This window comes from Parasteatoda tepidariorum, chromosome 12, assembly GCF_982258835.1.
Source record: "Parasteatoda tepidariorum strain Cologne lab strain chromosome 12, Ptep-v5.0, whole genome shotgun sequence".
NCBI classification, from domain to species: Eukaryota; Metazoa; Arthropoda; class Arachnida; order Araneae; family Theridiidae; genus Parasteatoda; species Parasteatoda tepidariorum.
Genome location: NC_141766.1, coordinates 67,066,359 through 67,088,945, shown reverse-complemented (window position 1 = coordinate 67,088,945; position 22,587 = coordinate 67,066,359). Strand labels below are relative to the sequence as shown.

At 28.0% G+C, this 22,587-nt stretch overlaps 2 protein-coding genes across 6 annotated transcripts in view; one reads left to right on the top strand and one right to left on the bottom strand.

Annotated features, from left to right (window-relative positions):
- The window catches only part of LOC107440967 (armadillo-like helical domain-containing protein 3), a 92,674-nt gene that overhangs the window by 65,083 nt on the left and 5,004 nt on the right, over positions 1 to 22,587 (bottom strand). For all 5 annotated transcript variants that reach the window (XM_016054069.4, XM_071188418.2, XM_016054068.4 and 2 more), the window contains exons 2-6: positions 21,364 to 21,476; positions 11,714 to 11,770; positions 10,392 to 10,457; positions 9,210 to 9,290; positions 8,196 to 8,303 (exon numbers count right to left, since the gene is read on the bottom strand). In XM_016054069.4, the coding sequence (XP_015909555.1) occupies positions 8,196 to 8,303; positions 9,210 to 9,290; positions 10,392 to 10,457; positions 11,714 to 11,770; positions 21,364 to 21,435 (384 nt within the window). In that variant the 5' untranslated portion in view covers positions 21,436 to 21,476. The remainder of the gene's footprint in view (positions 1 to 8,195; positions 8,304 to 9,209; positions 9,291 to 10,391; positions 10,458 to 11,713; positions 11,771 to 21,363; positions 21,477 to 22,587) is intronic.
- Positions 14,066 to 14,957, top strand: LOC147801137 (uncharacterized). The gene has a single exon (XM_087155880.1). It carries the CDS (start codon positions 14,124 to 14,126, stop codon positions 14,817 to 14,819), a length of 696 nt encoding a protein of 231 aa, XP_087012006.1. The 5' UTR covers positions 14,066 to 14,123; the 3' UTR covers positions 14,820 to 14,957.

Here is a 22,587-nt window from a genome sequence, read left to right as displayed (position 1 = left end):
AAATGATACACCTTTATCTAGTAAACTAGTATCTACCATTTATTCTCTCATAAATCTTAACCATAAAAGAAATCTGCATGAAAAGCAAGAATAGAGTAAAACATTATCCAGTGTTACACTATCATGCTACATACATTTTCAACTAAAAAAATCTCAATTTATGTATTAAATTATAGCCGCATTTATTGCAAAAGTAATTTTAAACATACATTACCACGCACGTTCTCACGTTTAATTGCTATTGATAAAATCCGTTATTAATTTAGTCTGAGTTTTTCGTTCGTTGAAAAGGGAACGAAATTTTGCTGCTTTCTCTAAAAGTGATTAAACTTTGAAAATCAAATTAAGGTCATTCCCCCATGAAATGCGTTAACAATTTTAAAATGTTCTGAAATAGTTTGGGAAATAGGGAAAATGGATCTCAAAGAAAAGTTCGTTAAATAGAAAATTCACTTCGCTATTTAGAAGTTATTTTACGAAGAAATTTCCAAAATGTTCTTGGTCCCTCGAAAAAATTCGCAAAATAGAGAAATTCGGAAAATGAAAGTTCGTTAAATAGAAGTCCGACTGTATATATATATATAAAGAGAGAGAGAGAGAGTTAGGGGGGGGAATTAAAATAAAGCACATACAACATTTAACCTTTTCACCTGTGCTCGAAAAGAAAGCATCGTTTTCTGAGGAACTCTTTGTCACAGGGGCAGTGAAGTGTGAAAGGGAACCGCTAATCGTAAACAAAGTAGGTGACGATCGTCAAACAATTCAGATTAAATATAATTTGGTAATGTTCATGAATACATTCACGATAAATATTAAAATAAATAAATGAAAAAAATATCTTTTTCTTTTCTGCCTTTATATTTACGACGATTTCGTCAAAAACCAAATTTTCATTACAATATCACAATTTAAAGAATAATGCTTAGTTTTTAATAATTATTATTACTCCCTTTGGTAACTTTTTAATACATTCCAATAAAAATATTTATAATTTTTAACAAAATCCTTTTACGAAAAGTCTTTTGACCACATATATAATTTCAAATGAATTTAAAATTTTCGAAAATGAAGCTTATCATTGCTTCACAACAAGTCAAAGCTGTAATAGAAAGAATTTAAGTTATAGCTAATACGGAAAAAAAAGACAAAATATAAGCTCATTATTCATTTTAAAAAATTATGGAGAATTTAATTTTTTTCTCTCTTTTCAGTGTATTATGTATTTCATTTTTTTCAATTAAAAATGAAAAATAAGGCATAAACTAAACGTAAAATTATTTGAAGAAACGAAGAAAAAAAACTTTTTTTTCAGGTATAAATGATTATAAAATAAACAGTTTAATAATGTTCATTCAAAAGGGTTAGTCACGCATAAGAGTTTTAAGTTTTAAAGTTCACAATCTCATAAAGAAACAAGATATTATTTATAAGACTTTAGACTTTATTGAAACTAACACAGAGTCAAACTATAATATTGCGTAAGGAAAAAAAACACTGAAATAGCCTCAAAAAATCATGGTTATATATAAAAATAAAATAATTCACTAAATAAAATAATTTAAATTATAAAGGTATAGACTATATACTAGTACTAAGAATGTATGTTGTTATTATGTACTAGTGTAAGTTATGCCATAGTTCAAATGTTTATTTAGCCTGTACTATGTATGATGTTATAACTCTTGAGTTGTAAATATATCGATATAAATCAATGTCTTTTTCCTCTGCAATGCATAACGTATTTATTTAAAATCATGTACTTTTCAATAATAAGAACAGAAAACAAATCCTAAAAATATTTATTGATTTTTATTTAGAATAGTTTACTTTGATATTCATTTCAATTTAAAATAATTTTTTTAAAAAAATGCTTTTCGACTTAGATTATTTGATATTATTTATGTATATTTGAAATTACCATACATTAAAACTAAGCTATAATAAAGAAGCCGAATCTTTAAATTTAAAATATTTATCTATATGAAAAAATTACCAAAAATATAACAGACTAAAAAAATGAAAGGCGAAAGAACGAAACTTAGGATGTTTAAAAGTAGGTGAAAAATGTGAAGAAACTTTTCCCCTCTTATGTCTAAAGGAAAGTGAGACCTCCCATAGTGCATCCCACCATGACTTTACTCTCTCTTTTGAAGATGTCCCCCGTTCTTAAACTGGAAAAGATTTATAAAAAAAGGCCAGAATGCAGAGAATCCATGATCCCTGCATAAATTTTTATTTTCTTTATTTTTCCACTACCATAAGCAAAGAGAAAAGATAAACAATTTGTTCCTCCTCTTCATATCACATTGCAAGACTGTAGTCCCTCTAAAAAGGCAATTAACTGGGGAGGAAATGGATGGAACCCCTTCAGGCAGAGATAGCTCTTTGGTGATGACCAGGGGACAGAGAAATGTAAAAACCATAGGGTGTCTCATGCTTGTAAATCTTCAATTTCATCAGGGGTTAAAATCTCTTTGAAAAACGTTTTCGGAATCTGTTGAATAGATTTCCAAAAGAACCCCTGCTGTAAATTAGCGTAAATCCTTCCAAAACAGGAAATGTTTGACACCCATGGTGGGAACCACCTCCGCAAAAGTGTGAAATACTAAAAATAAGAGGTGCCTCTGCCTGGCTCATCAACTAATTTGAACCAATGAAGGGATTTAACAATGAATACACCCCACTATTTTGAAAAATAAAGGCAGACGTAATTATAAGTTGTTAGGTGTTCACGCTCATATGAAAAATTCTGCTCGTTCTAGTTGTTATTTCAAAATTTAATTCAAGAGAATAAATATTTAAAGTCTTTGGGATTTTGGAATTTTATAATCTAATTTGATGGGTTACAGCTTTTTATAATTCATTCAACTATTTAAGTGGTAGGATTTTCATCCTTGATTGTAAGTAATCATTGATTTTTTGGTATTAATAATTATATATTGTATAATTAAATACTTGTTAATGCTTGATTATTAAAAATAATATGTAATAAAAAAACAACAAATGTTGACATTTCAAATGCTATTGAGGACATAATTTTTTAAATTTCCTGAAAATTAATTGCGATAGGCAAATAATTTTGTGTATATTAAGTAAGTAACATTCATTAAGTTCAGCAGCTGCCAACTACCTAAAAATGTTTTTCTTTTTATTCATTAATAGATAAATTTTGAATTTAACCACTCGAAAAGTTCGATTTTTTTTCTTCCTTTGAATGGTTTGATTGAGAAACATATCGTCAGTTGCTGGCATTTTCTTAAAATTTTTTTTTACAGAAGTATTACTCACTCACAATTTTTATTATATTCTGATGCTTTAAATGTGAATTTCAATAATCCTACAACCTACAAATTGAAAAAAAAAAGAATTTTTTAATTTTTAAAGCCATGTTTGTTTTGAATTTTTAAATTATATTTATTTAACATTTATCAAACTGTCTTCGAGTTATGGAGCACGCTTCCTTATTTCTCGGACACAAAATTTTGAAAATCTTTCTCCTATATTTTTTCTTTTATTTCAGATTGCCATTTTCTTCCTTTCCTTGAAAAAAAAATAGATTAAATAAATACTACTCTTTTAATTTTATATAAATGAATTTCAATTTTATATAGAGAATTTTTCATATTTTTTTTTTCTTAATTAAATATACCAGAACGTATTCTGGTCTATTTCTTTACCTCTTGCCTTTTTTTTTGTTTAACTGTTTGCAAAATAATTATTTCTAGATATTCTTAAAACTAAAATGTTAACTTCCTCTAATTTATTTCTCAATGAAGAATGTATTATTGTCGCTATTAGTGTTTTGTATGTATTTATGCGTATATTCTTTCATGCTATCTGTTATTAATGTTTGTGAAACTTAATTATATTACGAGCATCGGTCTTTTTTTATTGAACAGTAAATAAACTAGCCAAAATATATCTTTTGATTGCAGCTATTTTATTTGTAACTATCACAACAAATCATAATTATTTGCACTGTGATGTTTAATGAATTTATTATATCACGATTATTTTATTGTTTTGATGTTGGCGAAGCGTGATTATTGAAAAAAATCAAATTCCTTTAGTTTTAATTTTGAAAATGTTGGGTAATCATCCGGTTATATAATAGTTCTTCTTTAACTCAGAGCTACGTGTGCACGTATTTTTGTTACCAAATTCTATTTTTAAAGCTTTAAAATATAATAGTGCTTAATTAAACAACTTGTTAGAATTTTTATTGACAGTTGAAAAAACGCAATAGAACCTTCTATAAAATATGGTAGAAAAGGTATTTTTATTTCTTACCAATGAGGATTTCGAATACACGTGAATGCATAACAATTAAAAAGAGATAATTTTATTGTTATATTTAATATTTATTTATTTATCAATTCGTTTTTTTTTTTTTTTTTTTAATTTTTTTTTTAAAATTCAATGCAATTTTTTTGCAATATTGTCGAATACTTCAAACAATGCATTTATTTTGCATTGGACAAAAAAAAATTTAAAAAAAAAAAAAAAGAATATTAATATTTTAGGAAGGGCGCCAGTAAGAGATTTGCCATAGGCGCTTCTTTCCATACATACGCCTCTGTTTGCAGGACGATTGTCTTTGTCCTGGGTTGATTAAGAACCTTAACAGATTTACCTCCTAATTGAGTACACTATTAAAGGAAACCAGAAATTTTTTCCAAAAAGTAAGATAGAGGTAGAGGAATGTAAAATAAAAATTGAAAATTTCTTTGCTAGGCTGTTTATCTCTCTCTTATATCATGATTGCTGCTTCTGAGTAAGGAGAGACCAATATATACTGAAAAAAGCGGCATTATTGCAATCACAAGAAATTTTACATTAAAGGAATTCTTGTGAATAGATAGAGAAGATCCCTTACTGCTCAGGAACTTCTTTTCAGATTTTGTGGGGAGCGAGGTTCAATTATGAAATAAAAAGGGTAAAATGTTTGGACTATTCAGTAAGAACAGTGGTTTTCTTATTTAAAAAAAATTCCCATGTGTTACGAAGGGACCATTTTAATTATTTTAAGTTCTTGTATGGGTTGTTTCTAGTCCATAAAAAGTGGAGAAGTGTAGTTTTATGCTTGCATATCGTTTTACATGTTATCTATCATGGTTTCAAAGTAGATAAAATTAATGGCAAAAGAAAAAGTTGACATAATTGATCTAGCACATAATGAAAAGCTAAGTTTGAGAGACTTAAGATAGAAACTTGTAATGAATAAAACAAAGTATAAGTGAAAAATAAGCTAAATGATAGAAAGGAAATAGCAAATGAACATTTTAAAACTTTCAAATTTAGAAAAACTGAAGCAGGAAACATTTATTGAAGCTAGAATTATTGTTCTAAGGATATTGTCCTGTAACAACAAGAAATACTACTGTAAAATGGAGTACTAATACAAAAAAAGGCAAAAGAAATTTTGGAAAGTCAGAGGTTACAGGTCAAAGCATCAAATGGAAGGTGCAACAATTTTAATTAAAAGTGTAAATTTTTTTTTTTACTATCTGGGACGAAGAAAAACTAGCAGATATTCAATATGAAGCATGAATAATTAACAAATTTTTCTTGATAAACATGTAAGTAGAGTTTTTGTAAAGTGAATACAGATTTAAAAATACAGTCAAAATTGTGTGAGTCCTGTTCTAACAATATTTTTGATTTAATGAGAAGATTTTCATAATTTCATTAATTTATTTTTATTTTACTGCAGCTATCAGAGAAAACAATTCTGGTGTACACGGAAATTTTTTTTTTAAAAAGAATTTATAAACACACTTTTAGTTCAATTTATTAAAAACTTGTGTAAGAGCAATAAAGATAATGAATGAAAATTTTCTGATATGTCTTGCCATGAACCACATAACTAGTTGAAGCTATTGAGCTATGTTCCACATCAACAGGTGCTAGTTATAGACGTTATGTAGAATAATGTTCTACATCAAACAATTGTTACAGATGAGTACAAAGTCCAATCACAAAAAACTTAAATATTTTCCTTCAGCGTGAATAAAATAGCAGGTAAGCCTTTTCCGATTTTTAAACAAATTCTAGTTTATTTATGCATATTATTAGTTGTTATTTTAGATAATTTCTGGTGCCTTACAGTTAAGATTACAATTTTAACCAACCCCTATATTGTCTTTATTGAGTTCAATTACATTCCTAGAGTTAAAAACAATTTTAAAATCATAGTTATAGAAAGAAAAGAATCAGAGTTTTGAGCATCTTATGAGAGAGTCATTTTAAAAATTCAGTGTCATTTGATAATTGAAAAAAGAAAAAAAAATGTTTGAAAAGAATATAAACATTTCAAAAATTTATCATACTTACTTTTTTATACATAATTTAAATGTTTTTCAAGCAGTTCTTCCATTCATTTTTTTAAAATTATTTTTAGTTGATGCTTTTCAAGCAGCTATGATGAAAATCATCACGTCTGTCACCATGATTTCCATTATTTTTACATATTCTAGATGAGAGGTTCTTAAACTGTGCTCCACAAAATATTTAAGAAATAGGACATAAAAAAAGTGAAAAAAATGAAATACACTTTAAATTTAGAAAAAAAAGGAACTTTTTTTATATTATGATTTTTTACCCTCTTACTCTTTATACACATCAAATTACTTAACAAAAATTGGATGAAAATTATGACTGATCCAAGCATTCTTTTTGGACAAATAAATCACATCGTATGGTCCAGAATTCCTTGAATGCCAGTAACATAAAATTATTAAAAACATATAAACATATTGCTTCTACCAGCAAAGTATTTCTTAATCTCTAATTTAAAGGTGTTTATCAATATTATTTACTTATAACCCTTTCTTATTATGTTTGAGATTTGTCCAAAGGTTAGAGTGCTTAAGAAGGGAAAAAGTGTCAGCAAGATAGTAGTATTATAAAACCTCCAAACAATGGTTCCTTGTGAGACTGTGTCTATGTAACTGGTTTTAAGAGGTGACTACTATCTGGATTTATCATTGAACTGATAGTTTAAAAAAATAAAACAAAAAGATTTAATTAACTTAAATAATGATCCAAAACAAATCGCAAGCAGTAGATTTAATCCACTAAATTACTGATCTTACAATTATCACTTTTTAATTTAAATGGCATTAACTTGCAGTTTTCCTCAGTCATTTAGTGAAGCTTATTTTTACAGGCTTAGTCCTATTTTTACTACTGTAAATAACTTTGGTATTCTACTTTAATGTGAGGGATTTTTGCTTGTATCTGATTGTTCATTTATTATATTGAAAGCGGCTAACATATATTGGTTAGGTGCATGCATAACTTACTACTACCTTGCAGGTGGGAGTAATTTCGTGGAATCACTTAAAATGAAAGTTTATGGAAGAAGCACCAGGAATTGCAACTCATTATGAATGCTAGAATAAGATTAGCTTGATTCATGAAGACACCCATGTAAGATATAGGTTATTTTTGTATAGGTTATGTGTGGAATGAAACTGTCAAATTGTATCTATGTTTTTTTTCTGCTTAAATCTCCTCTAAAAAATTGTTCTTTAACAATAACTTTAATATACTAACTATTAAGAAACAATATGTTTAGCAATGATCAATTGAAATTATTGCAAGCTTGAAATGAATAAGTGAAAGAAGTTTACTAAAATACATTTTGAAGCGAATTTATGCTAGCAATGGGCAGACAAGTATATACATAAACGCCGTTGGCGAAAAATGTGTCATTGCAGAAATCTTTTTACTATTACAAAAAAGAAAAAAATTCATTCATTTATATGTTTTTTACTACCACTGCAAATGAGATTTAAAATGACATTCACATGATTTAAAATTATACACAGTGATTGCTATTTGGGACATTAAAGATCACGCATCGTGTTTTGTATTCTCATGATTTAATATCAGATATCGCGTCTTGTAATCACTCAATTTAAAAGCCACTCTTATGATTTGTGTTCAAGAAACTTAAAAATTACACATTGGAATTTGTATACATGTTATCTTACAATCAACATCGAGATTAGAACTCACACGATTTTAAAATCAAAAATCTAGATTCGTATTAATGCAATTTTAAAATCAAACGTCAAGATTCATATTCACATTATTTAAAATTCACGAATTAAGATTCCTATCCACACAATTAAACATAAGAGCATATTAAAGTTTAACATAGCTTAAAAAAATAAAACGTTAAAACTTACTTGCATTTGCCCCTCTGCAGAACTGAAACCTAAAAGAATGTCTATGATGTCAAAACCAAATTCACTAGGAGTTTTCCTATAGACACCATGAACAAGGGCACACATGGTCTATTATAAAAATAAAATACAAGTCTTTAAACAAGTTTCACTATTTAGTATAAAAATAAATGCATTAACAGTTTTAAAAGAAAAGAGAGAATAATAAAATTATAGAAGAAAAAACACTGTCAAGAGTTGTTTCAGATATATTTGCTTCAAATTTTATGACACAAATATTTGATTGACTTAAATAGGAGTCTCTTTTTCTATAATAATATAGATTTTCTATTAAAAAAAAATTCACAAATTAAGTAAATCCTTAGATTTTTTTTTAATTTAAAAAACAATTTTACTTCTTTTTAACCAGGTAAAACAAACTAAAGGTATGTATCACTCTTAATTTTAGCAACCCAAAAGGGTTTAATTTTAAATAATAAAAATTAATCTGCTGCCTCAAATTCAAATATTTTATATATATATAAAGAAAGAAATCTATATTGTACACAAAGCCCATAAGTTAACCCTTCTTAATTTAAATTATAATTCCTAACTATTATTTTTCTATATCAAGCCTCCATCCTATACATTAAGATAACTATTAATGTACTCATAAAAAAAGAAATTTTAAATGAAATTATTTCATGACTTATAATGTGAAAAAAATTACAATTCATAAAGTGTTAACACATGTGAATCAGAGACAGCTTTATAACTCACTAGCAGAAAAAACTTTTTTTATTCAAAGACAATGCATATGATTAAATAAATATAAAGATAAGTAGAATTTTTAAAAATTTTGTTAAAAAAAAGCAACTATATTTAAAAAACAAAACAAAATAGAAGCAGTAGCAATTAAGTAAGAAAAAAAAATCTGATGAAGAAGAGTTCTCACAAATATTAAGAAAACAATTAAATGACTCAGTATTATAAAAAAGGGAAAATTAGAATGAATTCAAAGAAAAAGGCCATAGTTACCTGTAAAGCATTCATGCAACGAATTTGATTTCCATCCATTAGTATTCGAACACAGTGATGAAACAAGTTGTTAATGGTGTCCTAAGCATAAGATATGTTGAAGATGTTTACATAAAATGAGGGAAATTACATTTTTCTTACAAAATATAATATTTAGTTTGGTATAACTTGATATTAAAAATTATTCAGTATATAATTTTAAACACAACTCAATAAAATTTATAAAAAAGATTCATTTCATAAAGTGCTGTTTTAACAAAACACTAAAAAGAACCATATTCATAGAATATTGTAAATTATTTTCCAAGTTATTTTACACAAGATAATAATATAAGATAAAATCACTTTTTGTATTGTTTACTAGGGAAGCAACAAATATTATTTTATTTATTTGCTTAAAAAATGAACATTTTTGTTGTTACATCCATTTATTGATTAGTGTAGTTTAGCTATATCACCACTTCTAAAAGGAAATGTGTTGCATTATACTATTTATAATTTTATAATAGTTTAATGAAGAAAGTGGGTGATTAGAACATTGAACCTCTATAATTCAAAGTTGGTCAGATTTCAATTTCGTACTAATTTTTTTGTCAAAATAGTAAGAGGAAACATAACATAAACTTTTGTTTCTTACTGCATTCTGTTTAAAATTTGCTAAATTATAACCACAAAATAAGATTTTTCCATATGTATTTCCTTGACAGGTGGCTTTGGTATTTCATATCAAATATGCCTGCAGAAGCAATGAATGACACTCGATACACAGTTTTTACAATTTACAATACATAAAACAAATTGCAGAAATAAACAAATTTTACAATAAATAAATAAAAATTACAACTGATAAAAAAAACTGCAAAGTTGAAGAAAAATGGGATTTTAACAAAAAATATGTTGTCCCCCAAATACCCATTCCACTACCCTCACATTAATAAGGCAAAGTAACAGCTTCTATAAGACAGCAATATTAGCTGTATTAAAATGTTATTGAGTATAACACTTTATATTTTGCATTCTTAAATCTCAAAACCAGAATTAGTGATTAAAATTAACAACTAAGGTGCTTACATTTTAGACATTGTTTACATGAAGATACTGCAATACAAATAATTTAATGTAATTACAAATGCATGTATAAATTTTTAATTTTCTTTTAATAACGTATTTTAATCATACTACCTTTAATGAACACACATCTTCAAAGGTCATGCTATTGAACTTGCTCTCCAGAAAGGAAAGGTTAGGCTGTAAAATTAAAACCAATTCAAAATAAAGTTGAACTCAGAAGTATATTTAATCAATAACTGGTTACAATACAATTGTTTGACGATTTCTTTCTACTTTTCAGTCAAAATTGCAAGGATATAAATATAAGATATTTCCATAAAAAAGTGTTTGCTTTACCCCAGGTTTGGATGTAATGGTTTTTATAAAATAAAACACTTTTTCATAGTTCTAGTAAATGCATATTTGGCTACCTGCAAAGAGCTTTTTCTTTGCCACATGACCTAGCACGGGATATCTTGCATATGTTCTTGACCACAACTAAATTGTGGTTACTAGTTTGCTACATTCAAATTGCCATGTGACTAGGAGAGATTCCTTGAAAGATGAGATTTCTAAAAATTCTCCAGCACATGGCGATTTGAAAGTAGAAAGCTAGCAACAGCAATTTGTATGGTAAAAATTATGTGCGAGATATTGCCTGCCAGGATGCATGGCACTAAGTAAAAGTTCCTTGTGGATTGCCTTAGCCTTTGATGCAAATGGACTCAGCATAAAGGATTATGTCTAGAAAATTGTGTATTTTATGAGTTTTATGAAAATTTTGAAATAAAACAAAAGCAAAATGGTGATAAAGTTGTATCTGGGCAATTTTATGTGAAATTCTAAATCAAAATATTTGTGAGCATTTTAAATCAACGTTAATTTTACCACAAACAATAACCATCTTCTGGGATAAAAATATATTTAAATTAGTAGTCACATTTTATATTTATATAAAAAAAACATTAAAGAAAATATTTATGATGTTATTAATTGATTACTGCATAATGCATAAGTAGTTCAAAGTAAGTATCTCTTAATTTCTTTTCTGACAGATTATCCTCTACTTGCACAAGTTACAAGTCATGGACAACAGGTGAAAAAGTGAACCAAATATTTTCTCGCTGGTTTGGAATGTGTTTTTGTTTGCTTTAAACAACAGAGGACAAGAAAATTTTATGACTGGTCTCACTTAGAAGTTTCACTGCATGCACTTTAATTCAGTTTTTATTTTTAAAATGATTTAAGAAAGTTAATTTAAATATATGATAAGAAAAAGTTAAAAAAGATGAGCTTAATTCAGGAATTCTTTAAGTAGACTAAACTTCAACCTTCTACTAAAAAATTTCCAAAAAAAAAAAAAAAACTTGATTAAGTGTTTTATCATAATTTAATCATCATTCTATTAAAATGGGAAAAAAAGATTAAAAGAACAAATTTTAATAAAAACTTACCCTTAACAGAAAAAATTCATCCCAGAAATTCTGATTTGAATGTGAAGGATCTTCACCCTATTAAGAGAATAGAACTCATTTTATAATAATTTTTTGAACAATGATTTTAATTATATTTAAAAATTCTGAATATTCTTGTAATTCCCTTTAAGATAATTGAAGAAAACAATAAAAAAAGATCCAAGTTTACATGAACAGAAATAAGATTAAGAAAAGAAAGTTAATTAGGATTAAGAAAAATATAAGTTTATATTTTTTAACTTGCAATGCTAGTAAAACTGGTATAAAAGATAAGGTGCAGGAAACAGTTCCAAATTTTACATTAACTGAGTTTTCCATTCACAAGCCATTTAAAAACCTGTTTCAGTTATTTTAAGAAATGTATAGCATTTTGTAAAAATTTAAAAATTTTGAAGCCATACAATGAGACTAGAATATTTTACATAATAGCAATTAATACATTTTACAATAGGAATTTTTTCCAATTTCCGTTAAAATTTCAAATTTCAAGGGAGTAATTCAGTAAAATAAGTCAAATTCGAAGATTTTTGCATCAAAATGAGAGATGAGAAGAATTTGATAATTCTTTTTTAAGTAACCTGCTTGATTTAGAAATTAATGTCATAAAATTTGTTATAAGTTTAATAATATTTCATCTTTGATTCAACAGTTATATGAGTGCAAAACCTATGTCTAAAAGTTATTGACAGGTTTCTGTATACATTTCATTCAAGTTTTATACTTTCTCTATTTCTTCTGCTCCAGGAGCTTTTTTTTTCTGGTTCAATTCAATATCAATGGATATCCTAAGTAAATTTTCAGAAGAGCACCATCTGTTTTAACTAAAAATTTCAAACCTAATAAAATGAAATTTTTTGCTATCTAATGGAGAAAATAATTTTTTTCTTTTCAAAAACTACAATAAAATATTTCAAGATTGTTCAAAAAAATGATCAATTAATTATATTTAGCTTTTTGTTTAAGTAGTTACTGGTATGTATCAATGTTGGCATTAATGAATTATGATATATAGATATCAATGTTCTCAATAAGCAGTTTTAGAAGGACAGACCACCCTGCCGGTCCTTTGATCCCTATAAATGAGCCCTCACCTTTTTTTGTAAAAATAAGACATAATCCCTTGAAAACACTACCTTTTTTTTCAGGAAAAGGTTATTTTCTTAACCACCTGTTTTAATGAAAAGTTCACTTTTGATTTATTTTGTTATTGGTAATCATTTAACTTTAATTTATAATTTCATTCCTTCATTAAAGTAACATTTCCCTTAGGTTTTCTAGTTATATAATTAAAATTCGCATGATATTCCGCATCAGAGTTATTCACACAAATTTTTATTCTTTCATTAATTTTAATTGAAGTATTCGAACATATTGTATTATTAGATCAGATTGTTAATCAGGATTTCTCTAGGAAAAAGTTTTTTTCCCCCGAGACACTGGAAAAAGCAGGAAGTGACTAAGATCTAAAACTGATCAATACAATTGTATAGCAATAAGTTTCAGCTTAAATTTAAACACATAAAATTTAATATGGTAAAAAAAGTTGAAAGTTTTCCTTCATATGTACTCATTTTTTTTAAAAAAAACTCTTTTCTCATTTTACTTTTACACAAAATATTAAAATCTATTTATCTATTATAATGCTTTGTTTTTATATGGATAATGTCTTATTTTTTTAAAATAAATATAAATATGTACCCTTACATCTTGATAAATTATCTGTGCTTATAATATTTAGTTTATATATTCTAATTTAAGAAAATAAATAATTCACTGTTTAGATAATAATTACACACTGGAAAGATTAATTATTTAAATTAAATTAATAATTCCGGATAAATAAGTTAGTTATGATTATTATTACAAATATTTGTTTTGTTAGGATTATTCTCAACTGATTAAATTTGAATTAATTTCTTTTTTTAGGAAAAGGAGGTGGGGTACATTGTGGTGATAGGTTCGCCGCTCATCGTAAAATCAAGTTTATTTCATATTGTTATCTGTTTGTCTTTAATCAATTGTGTATTTACTTATTTTTGAAGTGAACTGAAATAAGAGTTCTGACGTCATCATATTAGAATTGTATAAATACCAGCACGCACATGACAGCCTGTCAGTATTTCTCTCATCACCTGCTGTGATGATGCTTCTTGTAAATCAAACCAACTTGTATATAAATGTAAATATGTTTAATAAAATATTAGTATCTCAAAGGAGCTATCTTCGCTTACCTCAATGGTGACCCGGATGTCTGACGATACAAGTAACTTTTATTTTTTATCTTTCCTGTATTTGGTTCTTGGATTAATAGGAAACTGCAACTATGGCGGAATCATCTGCAGTAAAAATTCCCATCTTCAATATCTCTGATCCACACCTGTGGTTCCATATGGTCGAAGCAACTTTCCAGCTTGCGACACCGAAGCCGATTTCAGAGAGCAAAACAAAGTTTAACTACTGCCTCGCCCATCTTCCTCCTGAAGTAGCCGCAGTTGTAAGGGACGTCATTATAACTCCTGACGCAGAAGATCCTTTCAAAATGCTGAAAGAAGAAATTATTGCACGCTGCGGGGAAACAAAGTCCCAGGAAATTCGATGTTTACTCTCCGGAGAGCAACTAGGAGATAGAAAGCCTAGTGAACTCTTGCGCACTATGCAGAGAAGAGCTGAATCCCACGAAATCTCAGATTCTCTACTTTTGGAACTATTTCTAAATCAGCTACCGCAGCATGTTCAGTCAATATTGGCCGCAATCCCTTCACTAAGTTCAACTAGAGCAGCAGAAATTGCTGATAAAGTAATGGAAGTGTCAACTTCAAGTGAAGTTAGCGAAGTTTCTTCAAATCAACAATGCACCTTTGAGCTTTTAGAAGAAGTTAAAGCACTACGAAAAGAAGTAGATGCATTGCGGACACGCAGCAGGTCTCGCAACCGACACTATGCACAGTTTCGTAATCCTCAAAGCCAATCCTCATCTCCACATCGAAACTCCAAAATGTGCTTTTATCATCGGAAATTTAAATCTGATGCTAGAAAGTGTGTCAAACCCTGCATCTACCAGAAAAACCAAGAAAGGCAAGAGTGAATGCGACTAACATCTTGCCTCCAACAAATTGTCGCCTTTTTGTTAGAGATAGACAATCCAACAAGACATTTCTAGTGGATACCGGAAGTGACTGCTCAATTATTCCAGCAAATAAAAAATAAAAAACTCTTTCTCCTATTCAGACTTTTAAAGCTGCGAACAATACCATCATAAAAGTATACGGTAAGAAATTGTTAACTTTAGACTTCGGTCTTAGACGAAAGTTTAATTTTCCATTTTATATTTGTGATATAACTAATCATATTATAGGTGCAGATTTTTTATACTATTTTAATCTTAAACCTAATATTAGAAAACGTTGCTTAAATGATATTACTACTAATTTAAATTCTCATTGTATTTTTAAAAATTCTGACATTATTTCAATTAAAACTGTTCTTGGTGAAAATTTTTATGAAAAATTGTTAAACGAATATCCTGAAATAACGAAACCTATTTGCTCAGACCAAATTGTTAAGCATAATGTTGTACATCATATACAAACTTTTGGTTCACCAGTTTTTGCTAAACCTCGGCGTCTAGCGCCCGATAGGTTAAAAATAGCAAAAATGGAATTTCAACATATGTTAGATTTAGGTCACATGCGCCCTTCCAAAAGTAATTTTTCATCACCTTTACATTTAGTTCCCAAGAAAAATAGTTTGGACTGGCGTCCAGTAGGTGATTATCGAGCTTTAAACGCTCAAACTGTTAAAGATAAATATCCAATTCCTAATATTATGGATTTTACTAGTGAACTACATGGAACTAAAATATTTTCTCACATTGATTTAATTCGAGCTTTCCATCAAATACCTATAGCCCATGAAGATGTACATAAAACTGCAATAATAACTCCTTTCGGATTATTCGAAAGTACTCGTATGCAATTCGGACTTTGCAATGCAGCCAGTACTTTCCAACGCTTTATTGACGAAGTAACTAGAGGCTTGGAAGGCGTTTACGCTTTTATAGATGATATATTAATAGCCTCCGAATCTCCCGAAGAGCATGTAAAATATTTAAAATCACTTTTTGATAGACTGCAGTATTTTGGTTTAACAATAAATCCCTCTAAATGCTTATTTGGTCAGAATAGTTTACAATTTTTAGGTTTCAAAATTTCCGAAAAAGGTATTGAACCTTTAAGTGATCGCGTTAATGCAATTCTAAATTTTCCAAAGCCAAATACGATTACTCAATTGCGTAGATTTCTAGGATTATTTAATTTTTATAGACGCTTTATTTCTAATGCAGCTCATATTTTATCACCTTTAACCAAGTTTTTAGAAGGACAACGAAATATTAAGAAATCTAACAAATCATCAAAAAAATCTGATTTACCGTTAATTTGGACCGATACTTCAAACAAATCTTTTTCTGATGCAAAACAAGCAATAGCCGATGCAACTCTATTAAAATATCCTAAACCTGGTGCTAATTTAAGTCTGTGGACTGACGCGTCGGATTTCGCAATCGGCAGTTCTTTAATGCAATATCACAATAATGAGTGGGAACCAATTGCATTTTTCTCAACAAAATTAAATAAAAGTCAGCAAAATTGGTCAACATACGATCGCGAATTATTGGCAATATACGCGTCAATAAAAAAATTTCGTCACATGCTTGAAGGTAGAAGTTTTACTATTTTTACTGACCAAAAACCTCTAATTTATGCTTTTAAACAAAAACCTGAAAAATGTTCCCCTCGCCAATTCAGATATCTTGATTATATTTCTCAATTTTCAACTGATATTAAACATGTAAAAGGAAAATCTAATTCAGTTGCTGATACTCTATCGCGAATAGAAATAAATGCAATTTCAAAACCTCCATTAATAGACTTTAAAAAACTAGAACAGGAACAAAATGAAGATTCAGAATTAAAAGAAATATTAAATTCAAATAATTCATCTCTAAAATTAGAAAAACATTACTTTTCTTTGGAAGATGTTAATTTAATATGTGATTTTTCAACTAAGTATCCAAGACCTTTTATTCCAAAATCATACAGGCAAATTATTTTTGATAATTTACATTATTTTTCTCATCCTGGAATATATTCAACTACGAATTTAATTTCTAAACGATTTGTGTGGCCCAACATGAAAGTGGATATCAAAAATAAAGTTCGTTCTTATGAGAAATGTCAGCGAGCTAAAGTTTTTCAACACACTAAAGCTCCTTTTAGTACATTTGCTCAACCCGACGCAAGATTTTCCCATATCCATCTGGATTTTATTGGCCCACTTCCTATTTCTGAAGGTAAGCAATAATGCCTTACAATAATAGATAGATTCACGAGATGGCCAGAAGTTATCCCTACTACGGATATGACTGCCGAGACCACCGCAAAAGCACTTATTCACGGTTGGATCTCTAGATTTGGCACACCCGTTACTATAACTACCGATCAAGGCCGAAACTTTGAATCAACTCTTTTTCGAAATCTCACTAATATTTTAGGCAGTAACCACATCCATACTACTTCATATCACGCGCAAAGTAATGGAATGATTGAACGATTTCATAGACAACTCAAAAGTTCTATAATAGCACAGGAAAATAATAAATGGACCGAAATTTTACCAATTGTCTTATTAGGTATTCGCACAGCTTTAAAAGCTGATATTAATGCAACTTGTGCACAACTTGTTTATGGTACTTCCTTACGTCTACCTTCGGATCTTTTAAACGCAAATTCTTTATCTCCACCAGTAACAGAAAATTATGTCACAAATCTAATGGCCACAATGAGAAAATTAAGTCCTGTACCAGCATCAGCACACAGTAAAAATAAGTTCTATATTAATCCTAATTTAAAATCTTGTTCTCATATATTTTTAAAAGTAGATAAAATTCGTCCTCCACTATCCCCTGCATACACCGGACCACACCGTGTAATTGAACGTTCTGATAAAACCTTTATTATTAATTTTCATGGTAAGAAAATAACTGTCTCAATAGATAGAATTAAACCAGCTTTTCAAATTTCTGAGAAATTAAAAATAAATAAAATTCCAATGGTCGAAAAGCAATTATCTCCAACAAAGGAAGAAAAGCCAATTGTTACAAAATCTGGTCGCCGTGTGCATTTCCCAAAATATTTTGTTAAAGAGTATGGAATATAAAAGCATCTAAATATTTTGTATCTATTAATTGTATTCCAATTTCCAAGTTAAATTTTTTTTCTTCGTAATTAAGACGTATATTTGAATTTACTACTTTGTATTGATTGTTTTTAAACAATCATTATTGGTATCGTGACTTGGTCACTGGGGGGATACTGCGTGGTGATAGGTTCGCCGCTCATCGTAAAATCAAGTTTATTTCATATTGTTATCTGTTTGTCTTTAATCAATTGTGTATTTACTTATTTTTGAAGTGAACTGAAATAAGAGTTCTGACGTCATCATATTAGAATTGTATAAATACCAGCACGCACATGACAGCCTGTCAGTATTTCTCTCATCACCTGCTGTGATGATGCTTCTTGTAAATCAAACCAACTTGTATATAAATGTAAATATGTTTAATAAAATATTAGTATCTCAAAGGAGCTATCTTCGCTTACCTCAACATTAATGATATTTTAGTGATTTTAAATTTTATCATTATTCTTTTTAAATACTTTTTATTTAAAAATGTATCATTAAATGCTTGTTTTCTCATAATTTTCAGTTCAAAATATAAAAAAAGATTTCAAGTTGTTTATCAATGAATCCTATATTTTTTTCTTTTTTTTTTATAGTTTACTTTCATGATGAAAATTTATACAAAGAGATAGTCTTGTAGCTTGCCTTAATTATTTTTAAAAAGCTTCAAATTTTCTGTTATTTTGATAATGAATGAGAATTATAAAGTGAAATATACGCATGAAATAATATTAGAGGATAATTTAAAAATTGAGGGTCAAACTTAGTTATTATATAATCTTACACAATTTGATAAATTTTAACGATAAAACTCAAAGTGCCCTTTTCAGTGAGGATGCGCCTTGCCTTTTTTCATCAATAAGAAGAACTTTGATATATATATATATATATATATATATACTTGTAAAAAATAATAAAATTCATTTTAAAATCCTAATTTTGTAAATTTGTCACTTCAAAATATCATAAATCATACATAATCACTAATAGTATATTATTAGTTTTTATAAATACAGATTTTTTAAAAGAGAGGAATAAGAATTTTCATACATTGTAACAAGATTAAAAATGACAAGTGTGCATAAACTTTACTAATTATTTGGAAATAGGTTAATGAATTTAACAATATCAAATGAGCCATAATTTGCAACATATTCTAAGGTTACAAGTTAATGTACAGTTGTTGCTTCTCTTATTCATTCCATTAAGAAAGATACAATACTATATTATAACCAAACGTTAATATAACAGAATACATATCATCTCTTTATTTTATAGATCAAGTTGGAAGTAAGCTTTCCATTTTTAACATTAAAGAATGTTTCTTCGAAGACCACATTCCCAAAGGAAAAGAGCAATTTCTCGGATTCATTCCATTAAGATATGACATATTATAGTCAAAAACCAAAAAATTTCATTTGGAATAGAATTAAATTATATTTATTTCACATTTATAGCTAAACTGTTGATTTTAAAACTTAATTTTAGATTATAAATGTTTTTTTTGACAAAAATTTAAAATTGAAGTATAAACTTTAGATATACTGGCCTAGTTATTGTTTCCAAAGATTTTGGTGACAGAGGAACAAAAACTTCTCTTTCATTCCACAACCAGACATGTTTTGATGAGAAAAATAAGAATTCAAAGAAAAAGAATTATTTCTAAAAAGAAGAAATTCGAGAAAAGTTACAGCTTTTGATATGACGCTATATTGCGAGTGTAATATTAGAATTTATCGTTTTGTCTATTATTTATATTAATTAGCAAATGGCGCTGCCATTGCTTGACTTTTAGAAGCTATCTCCTTCCTAAAAGGAATTAGTCTTGCTCTGACTGGCAATCAGTAAGGTTGTCTGATCTGAGATCATTTGCTTACATTTTGTTTTTCCTAATTTGTTATAAAAGTTATTAAGTTTAATTTTGGAGTTTCCTTTATAAGTCCATATGAAACAAAACACAGTTACAACAGCAAGAGAAACTTTTAGTAGTAAATTCTTTTTCATTGCCATTGGTATATTACAATTTAAAGTTTAGAGAAAGGTGAATTCAGGTAAACGTAGAGTAAACCATGAAGTTACAAATATTGTAATTATGTTTTTAAAATATCAAAATGCAAACAAATTATAGAAGAACTTGCCAACAGCATAACTCTAAGTTGTTCTCTCATAATTTGTTTGCATTTCGATATATTTTTTCAGCATTTAAAACTTCCTGACTTACTATAGGTATACCTGAACTCATTTTTCGATACTTTAAATTTTAAAGAACTTGTAGAGGTGAAAAAGGAGATTCTCTAGGGGTATAGTGTCCTCTTAAAAGGCAGGTGAACAACAGATGGAGAATCAAATGCTTTGTTCATTAAAGTTGAAGAACACTGAGAGATGAATCCAGTTTTAATGTGCCTTGAAAGACAAACTTTCTACCTTTGTGCTACTAACACTTTTGTTAATACAGTAGGGAACCGATTATCCGGAACGATCGGGACCATCGCTATTCCGGATAACTGATTTTTCCGGTTTTCTGAATCGCTACAAAAAGCCGTTTTTTTATTGTTAAACCCAACTAAAAAAAAAAAAATATTTGGAAATAATCTTAAAAGGAAGAAAAAACGATGAATTATTATAACTATAATAATAATTATACTCGCTAATAATTATTTCCAAAATGATGGTAAGGTAAACATCTTTAAAAAAAGAAAGAAAAAATCATAAAATCTTATGAGGAAAAAAGCATTTTTTTAAAAAAATGGCGGGAAAACTTATCGAATTTCGTTCCGGTTTTTTGGTTTTCCGGTTTTCTGATTTCCGGATAACGGGTTCTGTACTGTATTTCAATACTCAATTATTAAGGCTTTGAGTTTCAATCTTAAATGTTTAATCATTTTTATCTTGCACCTTTAACCCACTGGCGGTTCCGCACGTAAAAAGTCGCATTTTAACTGGCAGTCTTTTTCGCATAGCAAAACTCCTTTTTTTTTCCCTTCATGTCATTAGATGGGGAAATAGTGTAAAGAGGAGAAACATCCTCCCAGTTTTGTCTATTTACAAAGCCACCAGTGGGTTAAATACTTTAAAAATAGAAAAAAACTTTGATTTGTAGTTGAATTTATAACAACATTTTTTAATGTTTTTATTAAAAACGAGAAAATTTATATAATAATTTATGGGTATCTTATATTTTTTTAGACACAACTGATTACTGTTATTTAGAGCACAAAGTGTATTGCACAATATTTTCAATAACTTCTGAAAAAAGAAAAATAACATATTTCTTATGAACCAAAAACAATAGAACTAGAAAGAAAAACAAATAAGTAATTGAGACATTTTAAATTGACCATTTAAAGTTTTACTGACCAGCATATCAGTAAGAGTTAAAAATTACATACTTGAAAGAAAGCTTCATAGATCTGAACAATTTTCTCTTTTAAAGGTCTATTTGATCCTTCAGCTTTTGTCATGATTAACTAATAAAATTCTACACTTATCAACAAGAACACATCTAACAAAAAAAGAAAAAAAAGGGTTAGAGCTATAAACAATATTTTTAATGGAACAATGATTCTAATAGACAATAAAAAGCTTAAGATAACAAGTAAATTAATTTGGAGAAAGCAATGGCATTGTCCATAAAATCTTTAAAGACAAAATAAATTTGCAATTTTCTAAGAACAGTCATATTTTTCTGGAAAAAAAAAATGGGGGATAGTTTTAAGCTATAATGAACTAATCAGTTATAATGAACTGTTGACAAATTAAATATAAAATTCATGAAATAAACGTTCTTCTAGGATTACCAATACAATTAGCAAAATTTTTTTAAGCATATTGAACTACAACTAGTTCTGAAATGTTTGTGTCCCACTATTTCTTAAAACAAGTGCTCTTCATGTTAGTTTCTGCTTTAAAAAATTTTAACACAGAGAATAGAGAGATATAAATAAAGACCCCATATTTAATTTCTCATGATGAAAGGAAATTAAAATGCTGTGGAATTAGCTTTTTGTTTGCATGATGGATATATCAACCTAGTTAAAGTTTTAGATATCATTACTTTTAGAAAAACAAGGAGACTGAAAATTATCCTTTAATTTTCGAAAACGAATAAATCTAATATAAATAAGATTAATAAAACAACTTTACTGTTTGCTGATGTTTTAGCAACATATAAAATCTTTTGTAAAATAAATATATACATAAGTATTTGTTTACATATATGCCAGTGCTTTTTTTTTTTTTTTTGCATACTGTTTCTCTGGGGTTTTTCAGTGACTTTGGCATACAAACCTACATGTTTCACAGCCTGGTAAAAAAAATGACCATAGTTAAATAATTAGAAACATTGCCTCAGATATATGTTGCACAGCACCTTGTGGAATTGAACAACTGTTTCAATAATTCACACACAAAAAAAAAAAAAAACATTAAAATTATACCACAAAAACTAGCTACTAAGACTACAATGTGCTAAGTAAAAAAAGGGATCACCCTGAATAACTTTTGATCTAATGATTGGATCTTCATGTTTTAGGACTCAATCTTAATGGTTCAAGAGGATGACCTCAAATATGCTAATTAATCAGTGCAGACAATATTTTAGTAACAAAATAAGA